Below are 21,107 nucleotides of genomic sequence, written 5' to 3'. Positions count from 1 at the left end.
TGTACGCAGTTATTTCTCAACTAGCCTTCAAAAATGCACCCCATGATTTGTATCCTTGTGTTAATTATTAGCAGCTGTAATAGTAACATTTAGACAGTTTTTTGTAAGTGTATGTACAGTTCTCTTACCAGATATTTCAGCAGCTATAAACCCAGCTCACATTATTCAGTCATACAGTACACCAAATAGAGATTTATTTCTATTGCAGATACCTCCTCTTATCCAGTGCACATAAATCGAGTTTCTTATTTGCATCGCTTGGGCCTGGCACGTGCTCTGTCTCGCACCAATGAAACAATAACTGATGCTTGTCATCTTTATCAAGACGTTATTATGATGGCACCAGAGGTACACATTTTGTTCTCTTCAGGGCTACATAAAGTATAACATAAATATTTCAAAAAAAGTTTTCTGTTTAAGGCAGATGGCCATATGAGTATTATTCTAAACTGCTCCCATTTATTTGTGCTTTAAAGCTTTCTACTAAAAAGTGAAATATTGTGGAGAATCCTAGATGGGCATAGACAATCAAGCTAGTGATGTGAAAGGATATAGACAGAGTAGAGGCAGTCGAGGACAGGGCTGCCAAAATGGTGCAGGGTCTACATCAAAAATCTTTCGAGACTTAAGGACCTAAACATATATTGTGCTGCTTATATCCAGTAGCACTATAGAAATGATAACTAGTAGAATTTATGGTTAGTAGTATGTGCGTACTCTAGAATAGGCTTCTCAACCTGTCCTAAGGGACCCTACTCCAATTGGGTTTTCAGTTTATTCACATTGAATGTGCATAATATAAATTAGCACTTATTTCCATTGTATTCAAATTCCTCTCATATATATTCATTGTGGATATCCTGAAAACCCAACTGGCTGGGGGGGAGAGCCCAGGACATGTTTGAGAAGTCTTGTTTTAGAGAAAATACAGGGATATGCTAAAGGCATTCAAATATCTCAAAGGCATAAATAATAAACAATAAGAGAACCTTTTTCAGAAGAAAGAATGTTCCAGCACAAGCAGTCATGGGATGGCTCAAAGAGGGACTCAAGGGTAACATTAGAAAATATGTGTTCATGAAAGGGTGATGCATGTATGCGTAACCCTCATCCCCATTGCGGATTGCTATCTGATGAGACCATGAAAGTATTTGTGTTACTCTTCGGGGCTTGAACCTTTCCAGGACTCTGTGCTTCAGTCAGGAAAGAAGGACAGTCAGAACTTCCTCCTGGATCTTGAAACCAAATCTTCCAAAATTGAGAATAACAGTGGAGAGTATTCTTGCTGCAAGTCCCCATCACTTCAGGGGCAGGTCTTCCCTAACCTGCACAGCCCCAGACACATGGTTCTCTGTTCCCTGGGTCCAGGTGGTGTACAGGCTCCTGCAAGTCTCCCACCTCTTAAAATAGTAAATTCCAAAAAATGTACCCAGAGGAAAAAAATACAAACAGCCAGGGAGTGGCCTGGAAAGGAAAACCCCTCCCAAACCTACGGGCCAATACAGTAAACCACGCGGGAGAGTGCACAGGCCACTCTCCTGTGCACGCGATTCAGTAACTTAATTTATTTAAATTAGGGCCCACGGTAAAAAGAGACGCTAGGGACACTAGTTTGTCCCTAGCGCCTCTTTTTTGATGGAAGCGGAGGCTGTCAGCGAGTTTGACAGCTGTCGCTCAATTTTGCCGGCGTCGGTTCTCAAACCCGCTGACAGCCACGGGTTCGGAAACCGGACGCCGGCAAAATTGAGCGTCCGGTTTTCAACCCACGAGCTGCGGGCCAATTTAAAATTTTTTATTTATTTATTTTTAACTTTTTTAAATTTGGGGGGCCTCCGACTTAATATCGCCATGATATTAAGTCGGAGGGTGTACAGAAAAGCAGTTTTTACTGCTTTTCTGGTGCCGGCAGAAATTAACGCCTACCTTTGGGTAGGCGCTAATTTCTTAAAGTAAAATGTGCGGCTTGGCTGCACATTTTACTTACTGTATCGCGCGGGAATGACTAATAGGGCCATCAACATACATTTGCATGTTGCGGGCGCTATTAGTCTCTGGGGGGTTGGACGCGCATTTTCGACGTGCTATTACCCCTTACTGAATAAGGGGTAAAGCTAGCACATCCAAAGCGCACGTCCAAATGCCGGTTAACAGTGCACTCCACCTGAGCACACTGTACTATATCAGCCTGCTAGTCAGGACCAGCAAACAGGGCTTGCTTGGCTCCTCTGACTGGGCCTGTAAAACAACAAAGGATAAGCTCCTATTTACCTCCTTAACTTGTGCAAAACAAAAGGGATTGCTTCCAGAGCTTTAGCCAGAGCACTGCTATAAAGACTCACAGGGGTTGGCCATTCCAGACCCTACAGAAAGAGGAGCTGTATTTGAATGGACCCTCCCCATAAACCATCCTACTCTAACTGGCTGCCATCTGAGAACCCAGGGCTTACTGGTAGCGTGAAAGGAAGACTCCACTATATATGGAATAGCCTCCTTTCTGTGATGGTTGAAACAACAAAAAGGAACAGAATTCAAGAACCCATATGCACAGTGCATCCTTAGTTACAAAGGAGTGAAGAGAAAGGCAGAGATCAAATGAGGCCTAAGGCAATGAAAGAGAAATTAAATTGGGCAGAGTAGGTGAGCCTTATGGTCCTTATCTGCCATTATATTTTCTTTCTATAGTCCTTGGAAAAATTTTTCTTTATTTTTCCTTTTCCTGATTTTGACTTTGTTCTCTCCCTCCTTGATATGATGAAGAGGAAAGGGAAGAACTGTTGAGAATTCCAAGGATGGGAACATTCAGCTTTTTATCACAAAGGTCCCAGAATCAGCACCTAGCTCAGATGCCTCAAAGTGTCCCAAAATATTCCAAGACACATTTGCATATTTAGAGGAGTTAACTCTTTTTGTGTCTGTTGTGGAATCTACCAGAATGCCTGGATTGTGCTCAGAAATGGTTTCCGGTGCCATCAAGGCAGCAGAAGGTATGACAGGGCTTACAGCAGATTTTTATGATGCTCTGAATAGAAAGGTTTGAGGGAAAGTTGACCTGGAAACCTTGTAATCAGAACACCCATGCATGGGAGTTCTGAAAACAACTCCCAGGTCCTCATACTCGGGCTCTGATTCTGCATTTGGAAGATTTTCCCATCTTTTTATTCTTAAGAACATAAGAACATAAGAAATTGCCATGCTGGGACAGACCAAGGGTCCATCAAGCCCAGCATCCTGTTTCCAACAGAGGCCAAAAACCAGGCCACAAGAACCTGGCAATTACCCAAACACTAAGAAGAACCCATGCTACTGATGCAATTAATAGCAGTGGCTATTCCCTAAGTATAATTGATTAATAGCCATTAATGGACTTCTCCTCCAAGAACTTATCCAAACCTTTTTTGAACCCAGCTACACTAACTGCACTAACGACCTTCTCTGGCAACAAATTCCAGAGCTTTATTGTGCGTTGAGTGAAAAAGAATTTTCTCCGATTAGTCTTAAATGTGTTACTTGCTAACTTCATGGAATGCCCCCTAGTCCTTCTATTATTCAAAAGTGTAAATAACCGAGTCACATCTACTCGTTCAAGACCTCTCATGATCTTAAAGACCTCTATCATATCCCCCCTCAGCCGTCTCTTCTCCAAGCTGAACAGCCCTAACCTCTTCAGCCTTTCCTCATAGGGGAGCTGTTCCATCCCCTTTATCATTTTGGTTGCCCTTCTCTGTACCTTCTCCATCGCAACTATATCTTTTTTGAGATGCGGCGACCAGAATTAGCACTCCTGCTTATTCTCCTTCCTGGGTTCCTGGATTCATAGTTTGCTCTGGCTCCTTGCCATGCTACAGGCCTCTCACTCCTTGTTCCTATCAGGAGTTACTCCTGCTTCTCATGCCTTTCTGGCCACCAGTACCTGCAGTCTTAACCCAAAGGAAAGGTGGTTGGCCTAGGTAGAAGTCCTCCTACCATTGCTGGTCTCAATTCAACGCTCCTGGCTTTGTTTCCCAGGTAACTCACAGACAATAACCTCACAAAATCCTTATTAAACTGAAAGACATTTTAGTGCATAAAAATGTGCACTACAACAGAAGTAATAAAGTGCACTAAGCCTGCCACAATTTATTAATTAGCCCCAGTGACATTTCTTCATTCTACTGGAATCTTTTTGAATGCAGTTCAACATTTTATTGAAGCCTCCTACAAAGAATTGGAACTTATTTCTTTCTTTATTTAAAAGTTTCATAGCCCACTCACTTCAAAGTTCATGGCAGGGTACACAATAGATATACATAAAATTATTGCACACAGAAACAAATACATAAGAGCAAAATTGGAAAAGAAAAACATGGCACTGACATGCATATTTGCAAATAACCAATAATACAGACAAAAAATAGAATTAAAAATCTAGCTCAAAGGCTTGACTAAAGAAGTATGTTTTAATGCCTTTTTAAATGCTTGAGAATTAGCCATGGTCCATAGTCATTAGGGATGTGGAGCCCCAATTTTTTCAGTTTCGTTTGGTTTTTCATTTCAGGGAAGGGGAGTTAATTTCTATTTGGTTCGTTAAATGTTTTTCAGTTCTGTCAAATGGAAAAAAACATTAAACAAAACAAAATGAACCACTGGAAAAAAGGGCTTCCAGCAATCCTGGTTGGCCTTCCTGGGCCAAAAAAGTGACCCTAATAAGGCTCGGCAGTGAGGCCTAGCCAAGGTGCTGAGACCTAGCCCCTGACTGGGGCTGGGATGTTTGTGTGTATGTGAGAGGGGTTCCCTTGGAGAGAGTCGTGAGTGTCACTTATTAAAAATATAGATTGCTGAAGGGAGCTGGATTTTTATGGACGGTTTTGGACAGAGACTGAATGAATGGGGGAGGACAGCATAGTAATTGCACAGAAGAACATCTTCATGTAATATTCTCAAACTCACTCTGGAAGCACGGAATGAGAATAAAATCCTTTTTGACAGTTAGGGCTGCTAAATTGGATTAGTTCCACACAATATATCTATAATCCCCCAGAAACATTAAGGTCCATGCACTAGATGTCTATTAGAGGTACCTTCCCTGAGATCTCCTCATCCTGTTGAGACACAAGTTGACATTTTCTATTGTTGGCCCTCGCCCCTGGTATGCACTGCTTGAACAACTACTAGGGATGTGCATTTATTTTTAACAATGCAAAATATGTAATGAATGAGGCCAAATTAAGGGAGTCATTTATCAAAATGTGCTAAGGTGTTTTTGCATGTGAAAAGCCTGTTGACACATGTGATAGCACCATATTGTATAGTGTGATGCAAATCTGAATGTCTCCTGAAAGGCCTGTTTTAGTAGGTGTAAAGTTCCTTGAGCACCTGCCTAGCCATCTGGAGAGGGGGGGAGGGGGAGGGGGAGGGGGAGAGAGAGAGAGAGAGAGAGAGAGAGAGAGAGAACCTAGCCATGATGCCCTCTCCCTAGATAGGTATTTGTATCCCTATGGGAGGCCCGCCTAGTAACTCAAGGTGAGGTTTAGGTATTTAGTTAACAGTGTTAACTAAATACCAGTGTTATTTAGGTAGGGGGTTAGGGCCACTTTGACATTCAATGAGAGATGTACGAACAAATAGTGCTCTCTTGTGAAGATTTGATGACCTATGGAGAGAGAAAACTCACCCAAAGATGAGATTGGTGCAATGTTCTCTCCACCTAGCTTGCTGGACTCTCTACCTGGTAACATCAAGCTAGGTGGAGAGAACATTGTACCAATCTCATCTTTGGGTGAATTTCCTGTCTCCGAAGGTCATCAAATCTTCACAAGAAAGCACTATTCTGTTCTTACGTCTCACATTGAATGTCAAAGTGGCCCCTAACCCCCTACACTAATACATAAACCTAACCTTGAGTTACTAGGTGGGCCTCCCATAGGGATATAAATACCTATCTAGGGAGAGGGCATTACGGCTAGTCTCTCTCTCCCTCAAAAATGGTCCCCCATATTTGCATAAAAGATGCCCCTTTTGCTATCGCATGCGATACTTATCGCAATTTGATAAATCCAGGCCTAAGTTTGTTCCAAATGGAAAGAACCAAAAATAGCCTCTGACAAAAATACCCCAAACCTTTTTTGCTTTTCTGTTAGCACTGCCCATGGCCTGTTTGAGAGCTCTCCAGCACTGTGGCCTAGCCTCAGACTGGGCCTAGAGTAGGCCAGGGCCTGGGAGTTCTCATTACGCACTTCCAGAGTGAGTATGGAAATGTTACTTGAAGATGTTCTTCTCTTTAAACCTCAAGAAGATTTAGCTCTTGTTAGGTGTTACACATCAAGGCTAATTTTAAAACGAGCACACATGTGCCCATACACATGCATACCGGCGTGAGAGCAGAGATCTGCTGGAATTTTAAATCATGCATGCACTTGCACACCTATTATTTAAAATACACCTACAGTTCACAAGTATGCTCCTAATTTTAAGAAGCTACTCAAGCAAACCTACTTCGTGTGTCTTCCATAGGACTTTGCTGGCTTTGACATGCATATGTAAGTGGATTTTAAAACATGTTTGTATGAGGGACATTCCCAATTTTTCCAATTAGTCCACCAGTTTGCCCAGTCAATCTGGAGATCATCCAGATCCCATTTTTTAAATTCTGTACAACCCCAGTTGATACAGACACCTCAACCTGTCGTGTAAGCCCTAAAACATGAGATCTGCAGACTTGCTCCTCATCAAGAGCAACAGTAAAGTTACACTGTTAACAAGCTGCCACGTGCTACAGCCTCCGGTTTTAAAATAAGAGTTACATGTGTAAAATTCGAGTTGCTCACATGCAGCCCACATATGCGTGTATATGCGCATTTTAGCAGGGGTAATGCTTTTAAAATCAATCCCATAATGAGCATTAGATTATCCTCAGGGAAAAGAAGCCAGTTTTCTGGAACCAATTACTTTTATGAATAAGTGTACCTTAGAGTAGAATTGGAAGAGAGGAAGTATGACATTGGATGATTATTCTTGGTATCAACGCTGTGTGGTTTTCTCAGTCGCTTGTTGTACACAAGTGGTCTGTACTTAGAACTGAGACCTGATGGCATAAATTATCAACCACTGAAAACCATAACCTATATAAAGATCAATTATTCTGATATAGACAAGTCATTAATGCTGCCAAAAGAACCTATTATAATGATAGAATCATAGCATATAGGAATAATGCATGAGAATTGTTTCACACAGTTAAAAACTTAATTTATCCACCTGTAAATAACCCTGTTTTTTCACCAGCAGAGACAAAGAGTGTTCTTTGTGAACCTTTTGCATGTTTCTTTGCAGTCAAAATATCAAGCATTTGTTCTTCTTTTCCTAATTATGATGTTCTTTAAATATTAAATATAATGCTGCTGATTTATTGTGGGATCAGTTTTTTGAAATCGCACAAACAAAAACATTACCTATTCTATGTTCTCTGAAGTCATCTATCTGTGCATTGAATCCATGTTCTACTCCACTGTTAAAATGCTGTCATGATGATATTGTTGTAACTATTACTACTGTTAATTTGTCTTTAACAACTAGCTTCATCCCCTCTTCTCTGAAATGTGATTCCATTAGAACCATCTTGAAAAAACCCCATTAGATCCCATGACCTTATCCAATTATCGCCCTATTTCTTGTCTACCATTTATTACCAAAGTTATAAAATCAGTCACACGGAAGGAGCTATTCCAATTTTTCGATGATCATTCCATTTTGGATCAGAATTAATTTGGTTTTCAGAAATGTCACAGTAGTAAAACATTACTTTAATCTAGTTTTGACACTATTCATCAGGTTTAGAATCAAGTTCTTGTTTCATGTTAATATTACTTGACATTACAGCAGCTTTTCACACCTTGGATCATAATATTTTGTCATGGTTCTCGGAAATTGGGATAGCTGGCTCAGTACTGACTTGGTTCTCTAATTTCACTGTTCACAGTAGATTAAAATATATTCTTTCACCTCTTCTTGGCATCCTATTACATCAGGGCTACCCCAAGGTTCATCTCTCTCTGCTGCTCTTTTTAATACACACCTCACTCCACTTTGAGATCTTCTAGCTCAACTTGGTGTCTCATACAAGCTCTTCGCTGATTATATACAGTTCCTCTTTCTGTTAAAATCATCAGTCAATTACTGTGCAATTTGCTTGTTCTTAAAATCTATTAGAAGGTAGCTTCATTGTTACAAACTATCCCTTAATGTTATGAAAACTGAAGTTATTTTTGGACAGTCTTCTTTCTCTATCCCATCGTCATTTCAATTTGATGGGAATACCATTTCAATACCACAGAATGTATAAGTTCTGGATGTAATGATTGACAATACTTTCTCCATGGTACCTCATGTAAGATCAATAATTAAGAGTTCATTTATGAAGTTAACACTTTTGAGACATCTGAAACCACTTCTAGATCCAGCTAATTTCGTCACTGTTCTCCAAGCCCTGGTTCTTAATGGCATTGATTACTGTAATTCTCAGTAGTATTGCTTACCATAAAATACACTGCAACCTTTACAAATCGTGCAAAATTCTGCTGCTTGTTTATTATTTGGTGCACCTCTCACAGATCACATTACTCTGTCCTCGAGTCTTCGTTTAGAGACGATGAGGTCTCTATCCTGTCACCTCCTTTTTCTTACTTGTTATTCATCTCTCTATGCAGCCCAGCATTCTTCTAGTTTTAGCTATCACCTTGTCACATTGCTCCACTACCTTCAGATTGCCAGACACTATCACCCCAAGGTCCTTCTCCCACTCCATGCACATTAGTCTTTCACCACCCAACACATTCAACTCTTTTGGATTACTGCATCCCAGATGCATGACTCTGCACTTCTTGGAATGTAATCCCTCAACCGGTCTTCAAGCTTTCTTAAATCACTTTTTCTGTTCTCTACTCCTTCAGATATGTCCATTCTGTTGAAGATCTTAGTATCATCTACAAATAGACAAAGCTTACCTTCTATCCCTTCCGCAATGTCGTTCACAAAGTTATTGAACAGAACCGGTCCCAAAACCAGTCTCTGTGGCACTACACTTAACATTGTTTTTTCTTCAGAGTAGGTTCCATTTACCATTAAACATTGTCTTCTGTCAGTCAACCAGTTTACAATCCATGCCACTACCTTTCACCCACTCCCAAACTTCTCATTTTGATCATGAGTCTCCTATGCAGGACCGAATCAAAAGTTATACTAAAATCCAAGTAAATCACATCAAGGGCTCTTCCCTGATCCAATTCTGTAGTCAGCCAATCAAGAAAATCAATCAGATTTGTCTGACAGAGCCTTCCCCTGGTGAATCCATGCTGCCTCAGGTTGAGCAACCCACCGGATTGCAGATAGTTTACTATCATTTCCTTCAGTAGAGTCTCCATTAATTTTCCCACCACCAAAGTGAGGCTAACTGACTGTTGTACACGTGGACCCTTGGCTAGAGTGTAAGGAGGATTCACCGATGGAGGACCTGCAGTGATGCACACAGCCGGGAGGTGGTACAGAACCAGGAGATCGGACAGAATCTTCACCTATACCAGCCCACATTCCCCACAGGTTGAGCCTTGGGTGCCGGGGCCGGCAGGACATAGGCGAGGGTCTCCTGGCAAGAGGAATCTGTAAGAGAGTCCGAGTCAAGGCAGGCTGAAGTCTGGAGAAGATGAGAACAAACCAGAGGTCCGGGCAGGCAGCTGAGATGCAGGATGAGACGACAGGCCAGAAGTCAGGACAGGCAGAGGACAGACGGAGCCAGAAGATAAGCAGAGATCAGGACGGGCAGCAGACAAAGGATACTGGAAGGCAGGCCGAGGTCAAACCGAGAAGTCAAGCAAGCAGGAACTGGATCAAGGAGCAGGAGCGGAGCTGGAGAAGCCAGGAAGGCAGGAACACAGGAACGGAGCTGGAACAATAAGGAAGCAGGAACAGCAGCAACTAGCACTCATAGAGTAGACCTGTTGCCAAGGCAAGGCATACAGGTCTTTGGGACTCTTAAATAGTCCCCAGCTGATGACGTGCAGATTGGGGCCGGGCTGAGGTTTCCCGCTGTGGCCCCTTTAAATTTGGCTGAGGTGCGCACGCACCTAAGGGGCAGGGCAGCCCGAGGAAGCAGACGGCATCTCCCTCGTGGGGAAGACGCCAACAGAAATCCCCAATGCAGCCCGGGGTGAAACAGGAGCGGCCGACCTGTAGTACTCCAGCCTGGAGGTAAGGGAGGACCCAGCCGCAGCCACCCACAGCCGGGATTTCCAACAGTACCCCCCTGGGGGTCGGGGCTTGCTTGGGTTATCCTGATTGAACTGGCGAAGGAGGGATTTGTCCAGGATATTAGAGTTTGATTCCCACGTGTTCTCCTCTGGACCAAAACCCTCCCATGAGATGAGGTATTCCCCACGTCGATGATGGAAGCAGACATCAAGAATGTCTGGTACCTGATAGATGACATCCGCATCTGCGACTGCACTCACGGGTTCAGGTGGAGCATGGTGAAACTTTGAGAGGACTAAAGGCTTGAGTAGCGAAACATGGAACACATTGTGAATCCAGAGACTGGACACCGTGCCTATCCATTCGGAGATTACAAAGGGTCCAATGTATTTGGGAGCCATGCACATTGAAGGCACTCTGAGATGGATATGACAGGTGCTGACCCAAACCTGATCTCCAGGGTGGAAGGTAGGAGCTATTCGTCGGTGTTTATCTGCTACTTTCTTCGTGCCGGCAGCAGTCTGCGTCAGGTTAACTTGCATGGAGTCCCGACCGAAGTTGCTAAGTGATGAGTTGGGCTGCCGGCAAGTGCACTGTCAGAGGAAGAGGCAGCGGAGGCTTTGGATGTTTTCCGAAGACCAGTTGGAAAGGTGAGACTCCCGTAGCGGAGTGGGCATGGTAGCTGTATGAAAACTCCGCCCAGGGTAGCAAAGTGTTACGGTTCTGGCCGCGAGCGCCGCGACCAGACCCTTACCTCCGTGCACCTGGACCTGTTCCCGCTTCTGGAGGCCTGGTTTGCGGACTGTTTGGCGGCGTCCCCACGGGGGTTGCACCGCCGGGAAGCCTTCTATGGATGCCCTGCTTCTAGAGGTGCGCGCGCGCCACTTGGGCACTTTTCTAGGCCGTTTCCCGCCAGTACTGACTCTGCCCAGTTCCTGATGTCAAACGCCGCGGCCTTAATAAGCTGGCCGCGGACACTCAGTCTTTGCCTTGCAACGGGTTTACCTTCTAGTTCCCTGTTGCTTCGTGCCCCGGAGTGAGTTGCCTTGGTACTCGCTCCATTCCTGCTTACCTGCTATAGTACCTGCTTGGTTCCTGTTTGCCTGCTACAGTACCTACCTGGTTCCTGCTTGCCTGCTTCAGTACCTACCTGGTTCCTGCTTGCCTGCTTCAGTACCTGCTTGGTTCCTGTTTGCCTGCTAACGTACCTGCCTGGTTCCTGCTTGCCTGCTTAAGTACCTGCTTGGTTCCTGCTTGCCTGCTACAGTTCCTGCCTGGTTCCAGTACCCGAGTCCTGCTACAGTTCCTGCCTGGTTCCAGTACCCGTTTCTTGCTACAGTTCCTGCCTGCCTGGTTCCAGTACCCGAGCCCTGCTACAGTTCCTGTCTGGTTCCAGTACCCGAGTTTTGCTACAGTTCCTGTCTACTGTTCTAGTCTGGTTCCAGTTCTCAGTCCTGATCATCAACCCGCCTAAGTCCCAGCGGCCGGGCCCCTATGGGCTCCTCCTGGGGGGGCTTCGACTTCCAAGGGTGAAGCTGCCTAAGTCCCAGCGGCTGGGCTCCTACGGGCTCCTCCCGGGGGAGCACCAGCTTCCAGGGTGAAGAGCACCTCTACATCCTGCCTGAACATCTGCCTCCCGGCCTGCCATATACTAGAGACATTGAACACCTATCCCAGTCTCCTGCAGGTTGGCCCAAGGGTCCACTAAATTGAGACTCCATAACAGATTGCAAGGCCATGGACTCAGCGGATGCGCCCGCTCCCTCGGACCTGCCCGGGATGGCCCGCCAGATGCTACAGCACCAGAGCTGCATTGATACTCTGGCAGCCACGGTGGAACGGCTGTCCTCTCGCCTGGAGTCCTTGCCTCCTGCTGGTGGGGTCCCCGAGTGACACAGCTCTTCTGTGACTCAGCTACCAGCACCCTCTCGCTACGCTGGTGATTCAAGGACCTGCTGCGGCTTTCTGAACCAGTGTTTTGTACGGTTCTCTCTGTTGCCTCGGCAGTTCCCTTCGGATGCGGTGAAAGTGGCGTATATCCTGTCCCTGCTTGATGGGAAAGCCTTAATATGGGCTTCTCCCCTTTGGGAAAACAATGATCCCTCGCTAATGAACTTACAACAGTTCATCTCGGACTTCCGACAGGCCTTTGATGAGCCCGCCCGAGTAGCTACAGCTACATCGGATCTGCTGCAATTCCGTCAGGGGACTCGCTCCTTGGCAGATTATGCTATGGAATTCCGGACGTTAGCCCAAGAAGTGGGTTGGCAGGATGGTAGACTTAAGGCCATCTTCCTGGAGGGCCTCTCCAGATGCATAAAGGATGAGATTGCTGCCCGAGATCTGCCGGAGGACCTCAACGACTTGATAGAGATGGCTGCCCGCATTGACCTCCGCCTACAACAACGGGCCAAGGAGCAGCACTCCTTTTGCCACAGTTCTGCTTCCGTGTCTGAGAGATCTGCGTCTTCTCCTAAGACTTCTCGTCCAGACGCTCCCACCTGCGAACCCATGCAGCTGGGACGGGCCCCGCTCTCTGCTGAAGAAAGGCAACATCGCCGTTCGTTGAAATTGTGCTTGTATTGTGGCCAGAAGGGCCACTTCTTGGCACGCTGCCAGGAGCGTGCGGAAAACGCCAAAGCTTAGGAGGTCGGAAGGAGCTCCTCCTAGGCTGTGCCACAGCTCCTCAATGTACCATGCCTGTTACTGTGGAATACCCTGGAGGGTCCATTGAGAAGATTGCGTTCCTGGATTCTGGAGCTGGAGGTAATTTCATCCTGCAGGACTTAGTCTCCCAGTTGCGAATTCCTACGCATAGACAGGAGGTCCCGTTGCGAATTACCTCCATCCAGGGGACACTCCTTCCAGGACCTGTCCTGATGTCCACGGCACCCATTACTGTCCACACCGGGGCAATCCATTCGGAGGAGATAGCCTTCCTAGTGTTGGATAAGGCTGTCCACCCCGTGGTGCTAAGGTTGCCGTGGTTACAGAAGCACTCGCCCACGATTCAGTGGGATACTCTACAGATTGTCAAGTGGAGCCCTTTCTGCCTAGCTAACTGGATGAAAGTGCCTAGGGCCCCCACACTCCCGTTGATGCACTCTGCCCTAGGTCCTCCTGCACCTTATGAGGACTTCACGGATGTTTTTTCCAAGACCAAGGCGGAGATCCTTCCGCAGCATCGTCCGTATGACTGCGCTATAGACCTGTTACCTGGAATTATGCCCCCCCGAGGAAGGGTATATCCCTTATCATTACCTGAAACCCGGGCCATGTCCGAGTATATTTCAGAGAATCTGGCCAAGGGGTTTATTCACCCGTCCAAGTCGCCTACAGGGGCAGGCTTCTTCTTTGTCCGCAAGAAGGACGGCTCGCTGAGACCGTGTATAGACTATCGAGGCCTAAATTCCATTACCAAGCGGGATCGTTACCCGCTCCCACTAATCCCGGAGCTCCTCGATAGGCTTACAACTTAGTCAGAATTCGTCCCGGAGACGAGTGGAAAACCGCTTTTAATACCAGAGACGGGCATTACGAATATCTTGTGATGCCTTTCGGCTTATGTAATGCTCCGGCTGTGTTCCAGCACCTTATGAATGAGGTGTTACGGGACCTTCTGAACACCTGTGTAATCGTCTACCTCGACGATGTGCTAGTCTACTCCCAGGACCTGCCTTCACACCGTCAGCATATCCGTCAAGTGCTCCAAATACTTAGGGAGCATGGTCTGTACGCGAATCTTGAAAAATGTAGTTTCGAGAAGACGTCCCTGCCGTTCCTAGGCTACATATTCTCTGCAACAGGCTTTCAAATGGATCCTGAGAAAGTGGCGGCCATTAAGAATTGGCCCCGGCCGAGGGGTCTCAAAGCATTGCAATGCTTTCTCGGCTTTTCCAATTTCTATCGTCACTTTATTCCCAACTATTCCCTTATTGTGGCCCCATTGACTGCCCTCACCCGAAAGGGGGCCAATGCGGTGGATTGGCCTGTCCCCGCCTGCCAAGCCTTCGAGGCCCTCAAGGAAGCGTTCTTGTTAGACACCTGCCTTCGTCATCCGGATCCCAGCTGGCCCTTTGTGGTGGATGTCGATGCCTCCAATGTGGCCGTGGGGGCTGTGCTGAGCCAGTACTCTGATTCTGGACAATTGTTACATTGTTCATATATCCCAAAGAAATTCTCGCCGGCAGAGAGCAACTACTGTGTTGGTGATAAAGAGTTGCTAGCCTTGAAACTTGCCCTGGAAGAATGGAGACAGTGGTTGGAGGGAGCCAACCATCCGGTTACGATTTACACCGACCACAAAAACTTAGCATTCTTGAAGCAAGCCCAACGCCTGAATCCAAGGCAAGCTCGGTGGTCGCTGTTTTTTGATCGGTTTAACTTTACTCTACGCTACCGAACAGGCTCTAAGAATGTTCGAGCCGACATGCTCTCACGCTCTTCTGAGGGCGAAGAGACTCCTGACACTCCTCAGTGCATCTTGGATCCCGTGAAAGTGAGCCTCGCAGCAACCTCGGTGTCCTCCCAAGGAAAGACCGTCGTTCCACGTCGCTCCCAGAGAGCAGTCATCACTTGGGCCCATGACTCCCTCACTGGGGGCCATGCTGGCTGTAAAGGGACCTTGGACTTGTTGAACCGGTTCTACTGGTGGCCGACGGTGAGACAGGACGTCCAAGCCTTTGTGGGCTCTTGCCCTACCTGTGCCATTCAGAAGCTGCTCATCGGGAGGCCCAGGGGCCTGTTATAACCGTTACCCATCCCGGTGGAGCCTTGGACACACATCTCCACCAACTTTGTCGTGGACCTTCCCTTCTCAGGAGGTAATTTGGTCATTTGGGTAACCGTAGACTGATTCTCCAAGATGGCGCACTTTGTCCCCTTGCCAAAGCTGCCTTCTGCATCTGATCTAGCCAATCTCTTCGCTCAGCATGTCTTTAGACTTCACGGTCTTCCACAGGATATAGTCTCCGATCGAGAACCACAGTTTACTGCTCGATATTGGAAAGCACTGTGCAAATGCTTTAGTGTGCAACTTAGTCTTTTGTCTGCATTTCATCCCCAGACTAATGGGCAAACGGAACGGACTAACCGAACCTTAAAGAATTTTCTCCGTTCGTTCGTGAATGAACGACAAGATAATTGGGCCAAGTTACTCCCATGGGCAGAGTTCTCGTATAATAATCACACGCATGCTGCTACTGGAAGTTCACCTTTCCTCGTTGTCTATGGGAAGCAACTTCGACCGCCTTTGCCTTCACCTGAACCTAGTGCACTCCCGGCAGTGCAACTTTCAGCCCGCCAACTTCTTTCCTTATGGACTTCCATCCAGGGAAAGCTCCGTAAAGCCGCCCAGTCCGCCAAGAAATGGGTGGATAGGCATCGTCAGCCAGCGCCTATCTTCCTTCCTGGAGACCGCGTCTGGCTTAGTACTAAAAATCTACAGTTATGAATCCCGTCTCGAAGACTAGCTCCAAGTTTCTGTGGGCCTTTTCGAGTCGCCGAACGAATGGGAGCAGTCTCATACCGACTACGCCTACCCTCCTCGATGCGCATACATGACGTGTTCCTTGTGTCATTGCTGAAGCCTCTTGTCTTATCCAGATACCACTTCCGGGCTCCTGAACCATAGGATCCTTCAGTACCGGATGATGTTATGTATCAAGTACGTGAGATCTTGGATGTCCGGTTCCATCAATGACACTGGGAGTACTTGCTCGCCTGGGAGGGTTGTGGACCCGAGGATAATTCTTGGGAACCGGCCCGTAACATCCTCGACAAGGACTTATTACGGCAGTTCCATCTGGACCACCCAAGTAAACCCGAACCGGCTAAGAGGGGGCGTAAGAGGGGAGGTACTGTTACGGTTCTGGCCGTATATATAAAATCTTTTGTCACCTCACTTTACATCTTTGCCAATCCTTTCTTCTGCCTTACCTTTTGCTTTCTTGATTTCTTTCTTTGTCTCCCTCATTTTCACCTGATATTCTACTCTGTGTTCCTCTTTTTGGGATCCTTTATACTCCTTGAATGCTGTTCTTTTTACCTTTGTTTTTTCAGCCATCTCCTTTGAGAACCAGATTGGTTTCTTAATCATCTTTTTTTTGTTTGCTTTGTAGCATATAGATTTATTGCCTTTGTAATTGATCCTTTTAGTGTGGCCCACTGTTGTTCTACCTTTCCCATTTTCTCCCAATCTTTTAGTTCTTCCTCCAGGTATGTCTCCATTTCGACAAAGTCCGTATTTTTGAAATTCAAAACCTGGGTCTTCATGTGAAATCTCTGTATCCTATTTGCGATATCAAACCATACTGTTTGATGATCACTAGTGCTCAGGTAGGCACCCACCTGGACTTTAGAGAGACTATCCCTGTTAGTGAGCACTAGGTCGGGTATAACTCACTAGAGATGTGAATCAGAACCGGAATCGGTTCGGATTCTGGTTCCGATTCACATGTGGGGGTTTTTTCATCGGGCCCGATCGCGGTTTTATCGGCTGCGCCCGAGCCGATAAACAAAAAACCCACCCCGACCCTTTAAAACTAATCCCTTTGCTTCCCCCACCCTCCCGACCCCCCAAAAAACATTTTACAGGTACCTGGTGGTCCAGTGGGGGTCCCGGGAGCGATCTCCCGCTCTCGAGCCGTCAGCTGCCACTAATCAAAATGGCGCTGATGGCCTTTGCCCTTACCATGTGACAGGGTGTCCGTGCCATTGGCCGGCCCCTCTCACATGGAGGGAGTACTGGATGGCTGGTGCCATTTTTAAATGGACGAAAAAAACCCCACGATGTGAATCGGAACCGGAATCTGAACCGATTCCGGTTCTGATTCAAATCTCTAATACTAACTGCACTAACCACATCATCTGGCAATAGATTACAGAGCTTAATTGTGTGTTAACTGAAAAATAATTTTCTCTGATTAGTTTTAAATGTGCTACTTGCTAACTTCATGGAATGCCCCCTAATCGTTCTATTATCTGAAGGAGTAAATAACTGATTCTTGACCTCTCATGATTTTAAAGACCTCTATCATATTTCCCCTAAACCATCTCTTCTCCAAGCGGAACAACCCTAACCACTTTAGCCTTTCCTCAGAGGGGAGCTGTTCCATCCCCTTTATCATTTTGGTCGCCCTTCTCTATACCTTCTTCATTGCTACTATATCTTTTTTGAGATGCAGCAACCAGAATTGTACACAGTACTCAAGGTGTGGTCTCACCATGGAGTGATACAGAGGCATTATGCCATTTTCCGTTTTATTAACGATTCCCTTCCTAATAATTCCTAAAATTCTGTTTGCTTTTTTGACTGCCGCAGCACATGGAACAGATTTCAGTCTATTATCCACTATGACATGTATGCTACACTAATTGTTATTCCGTTCTTAATGTATATGTTAACTCCTTAACTAATGTATCCCATCGAAAATTGTAAACCGTTGTGATGGCAAAACCGAACAACGGTATATAAAACTCGATAAATAAATAAATAAAAATAAATGATGCCTAAATCGTTTTCCTGGGTGGTTGCTCCTAATATGGAACCTAATATCATGTAACTACAGCATGGATTATTTTTCCCTATATGCATCACCTTGCACTTGTCCACATTAAATGTCATCTGCCATTTGGATACCCAATCTTCCAGTCTTGCAATGTCCTCTTGCAATTTATCACAATCTACTTCTTATTTAGCTATTCTGAATAATTTTGTATCATCTGCAAATTTGATTACCTCACTCATCATATTCTTTTCCAGATCATTTATAAATATATTGAAAAGCAGGGGTCCACGTAAAGATCCCTGAGGAACTCCACTCTTTACCCTTTTCCACTGAGAAAATTGACCATTTAATCCTACTCTCTGTTTCCTGTCTTTTAACCAGTTTGTAATCACGAAAAGAAACCACTTACTATCCCATGACTTTTTAGTTTCCTTAGAAGCTCTCGTGAGGGACTTTGTCAAAAGCCTTCTGAAAATCCAAATGCACTACATCTACCGGTTCACCTTTATCCACATGTTTATTAACTCCTTCAAAAAAAAGCAGATTTGTGAGGTAAGACTTGCCTTGAGGATATCCATGCTGATTGTGTTCCATTAAATCATGCCTTTCTATATACTTTGTGATTTTGATCCTTAGAATAGTTTCCACTATTTTTCCCAGCACTGAAGTCTTGCTCACTGGTCTATAGTTTCCTGGATCACCCTGGAGCCCTTTTTAAATATTGGGGTTACATTAGCCACCTTCCAGTCTTCAGGTACAATGGATGATTTTAAATATATGAAATGAATCATGGTACCCCTGTCCCTTCTGAGTTTCAGGGACAGGGGCACTATTTCCAAAGACCACATATGTGGATCAAAGTTTCTGCTCACTTTATCCACTAGGACATTCTCCATGCCTGGCAGGTATATGGCTCTGAGAATCACCCCTTGCAAGATGGCCCAGTTCCACATCTTTACTGCTTCCCAACAAAGCAGTACAAACCTGTTCCTCCCTGCTTGTTTAGGTAGAGCTAGGATAACTTTGTTGGCTAACCAATTTCTGAAAGCCTTTGCAGCATTCAGAATTGCCCTTAGGGCCAGGAAATGTATCTGAAGTTTTTCCTAAGCAGATTAAAGTGCTTGGATATGGAGCCATTCTAGATCAGCTCACCATCTGAGGTTGGATACCTCTGTAATTAAGGCAGTTTGTAAAGGAATTCCTCTTATGAGATTTGATTGGATCAACCCCAGAAGAGTGAGTTCTTGAACTGTTGGGTGACTTGGATACTGTCTTGTAGATGTTGGGTGGCTTGAAGCCAATATGAACTTAGGATTCATTAGGCTTGTCTCATGCACAAATATTCTAAGTGTGTTACATGTACTGTTGATGCCATTATGCCCAACATTCTCAACATGTCAATGCTAATGTCTGCTGACTCTTTCTTGTTTCTTCCACAGCTAACATCAGAGGGTTGGCCCTTTCTTGTGATTAAAAAAAAAGGCCTTTGCATGAAACATGTCTAGTAGAGCTCCTATGAATTCCAATTGAGGTGATGGACTCAGATGGGATTTGGGATAATTTATGATAACTCCTAGCATCTCCCACACATGATTGGTTTTGTGCATGGATTCATATGCACCTTTATGAGTAGTGCTCTTAACTAATCAGTTGTTCAGATAGGGAAAAATATGCACCTCCTATAAGCGCAGATACACTGCTACCACTGCTAGATATTTTGTGAATTCTCGTGATATGGCCACTAGGCTGAAGGGCAGGACGCAGTACCAGAGGTGGTACTTTGGACTTGGATGTATCTCTATGTGGGTGGATGTATCATTTAAATTCAGGGAGAATAGCCAGTCTTCTTTTTGAAGAAAGGGAATTAGGGTGCCCATGGAAATCATCTTGAACTTTTCTTATATTAAGTACTTGTTCAAGTCCTTTAGGTCTATGATGGGATGGAGTCTTCCCATTTTCTTTGGAATTCGGAAATACTTGGAGTAAAATCCCCACCCTCTTTCCTCTTTGGGACAGGTTTGACTACTTTGATCTCCAAGAGAGTGATAGACTCTCAATGGGTAATCTTGTGGACTTTCCAAAAGATGAAAACTAAACTTATTCTGAATGCTGGAGAGAACCTAGCTGTCTGAGGTTATGCTGGATCAATGGTTTGCATAAAACTATTGCCATTCCCTGAGAAGGAGGTTCCCCTGAGTAGACACTGCAATACTAGCTATGTTTTCCTTGATCCAGTCAAAACACCATTCCAGGATTTGGCTGGTGAGCAACCTGCAGTTTCTTGCTCCTCTGCTTCTGGGTTCATGAGAGTCTGTTGTTGATGGGAATGAGGGAATGGATGATAACACCTTTTTGAAGTGTCTCCTGTGTGCCCCACTTGTATATCTCCTGGATGAGATGGAGGGTAGCTCAGTAATGACTGCAGACAGTTTTTGAAGCAAGGAACCATGATCTTTTATTTGATTTACCACTTCCAGGATTTTATCTCCAAAGAGATTGTCTCCCTTACACGTCTCATCAGCAAGCCTGTCAAACATCTGTTCTGAGATCTGAAGCTCACAGCCTTGATAGTTTCTGAGTACCAGTTCCTATGGTAGATACTCTTGATGCCATCTCAAAAACATCATAGGTTGAATGGAGAAAGTATTTTCCACATTTATGTCCCTTTTTCACTACTGCTGTTAAGTCATCAGATGCCATTTGAGGAAGACTATTTGAAAGAATCCTGACTTTCTCCAGAATATGCAACAAGTATTGACTCTTGAAGAGTTAATAGGATGTTATGCCAGATATGAATATAGTATTCTGATAACACTTCCTTCCAAGAGTGTCGAGTACCATTCTACCTCAGAATCACCCTTACCATACTGTCTACTTCAAGCCTGTCTAGCCATTGTAACACCAAAGGAACAGTACTTTACAAGTTCTGGAGAGCCATTATTCTAAGGTTCAGTTCCAACCCTATGGAACATGCTAACTTTTTAACATGGCTAATACCCAACCTCCTAACTTTCAGAAAATTACTAAAACCATGGGTCTTTGAGGCAGCCTTCAGACTAGAAGCTGAAATGTGGCCTGCATCTCAAGTTGCACCCCTCGGGACCTAAGACAACTTTAATATTATACAGCAAAAACTACAGACAGTCCTACTACTACACCCCTACTGTCTTTCTACAGTCTCTACTCCTTTGCTCATATTCCAGATGAAACCTAGAAAACTACCTCTTAGCTTACCTTGTCATCCCCTAAAAGGCTACTTGACAAAGCAGAACGTGTTTCCTACTGATAAAACTTTACCTCATTATGCCTCCTCAGTTGTTATCCTGTAACATTTATTGTGACTTACTTTGCTATCACCTTGATACATTATTTGTCTATAAC

General features: G+C 45.0%; 1 protein-coding gene across 5 annotated transcripts in view; it reads left to right on the top strand.

Annotated features, from left to right (window-relative positions):
- LOC115087006 overlaps positions 1-21,107 on the top strand; it is a 326,242-nt gene that overhangs the window by 284,425 nt on the left and 20,710 nt on the right. For 4 of the 5 annotated variants that reach the window (XM_029593593.1, XM_029593595.1, XM_029593598.1 and 1 more), the window contains one exon: positions 209-348. The exons of the other annotated variant lie outside the window; for it this stretch is intronic. In XM_029593593.1, the coding sequence (XP_029449453.1) occupies positions 209-348 (140 nt within the window). The remainder of the gene's footprint in view (positions 1-208; positions 349-21,107) is intronic. 5 annotated transcript variants of the gene reach the window in all.

Source organism: Rhinatrema bivittatum, chromosome 3 (genome assembly GCF_901001135.1).
Source record: "Rhinatrema bivittatum chromosome 3, aRhiBiv1.1, whole genome shotgun sequence".
Taxonomy (NCBI): Eukaryota; Metazoa; Chordata; class Amphibia; order Gymnophiona; family Rhinatrematidae; genus Rhinatrema; species Rhinatrema bivittatum.
Note: the sequence above shows the minus strand (reverse complement) of the source record. Positions and strands in the feature narration are given on the sequence as shown.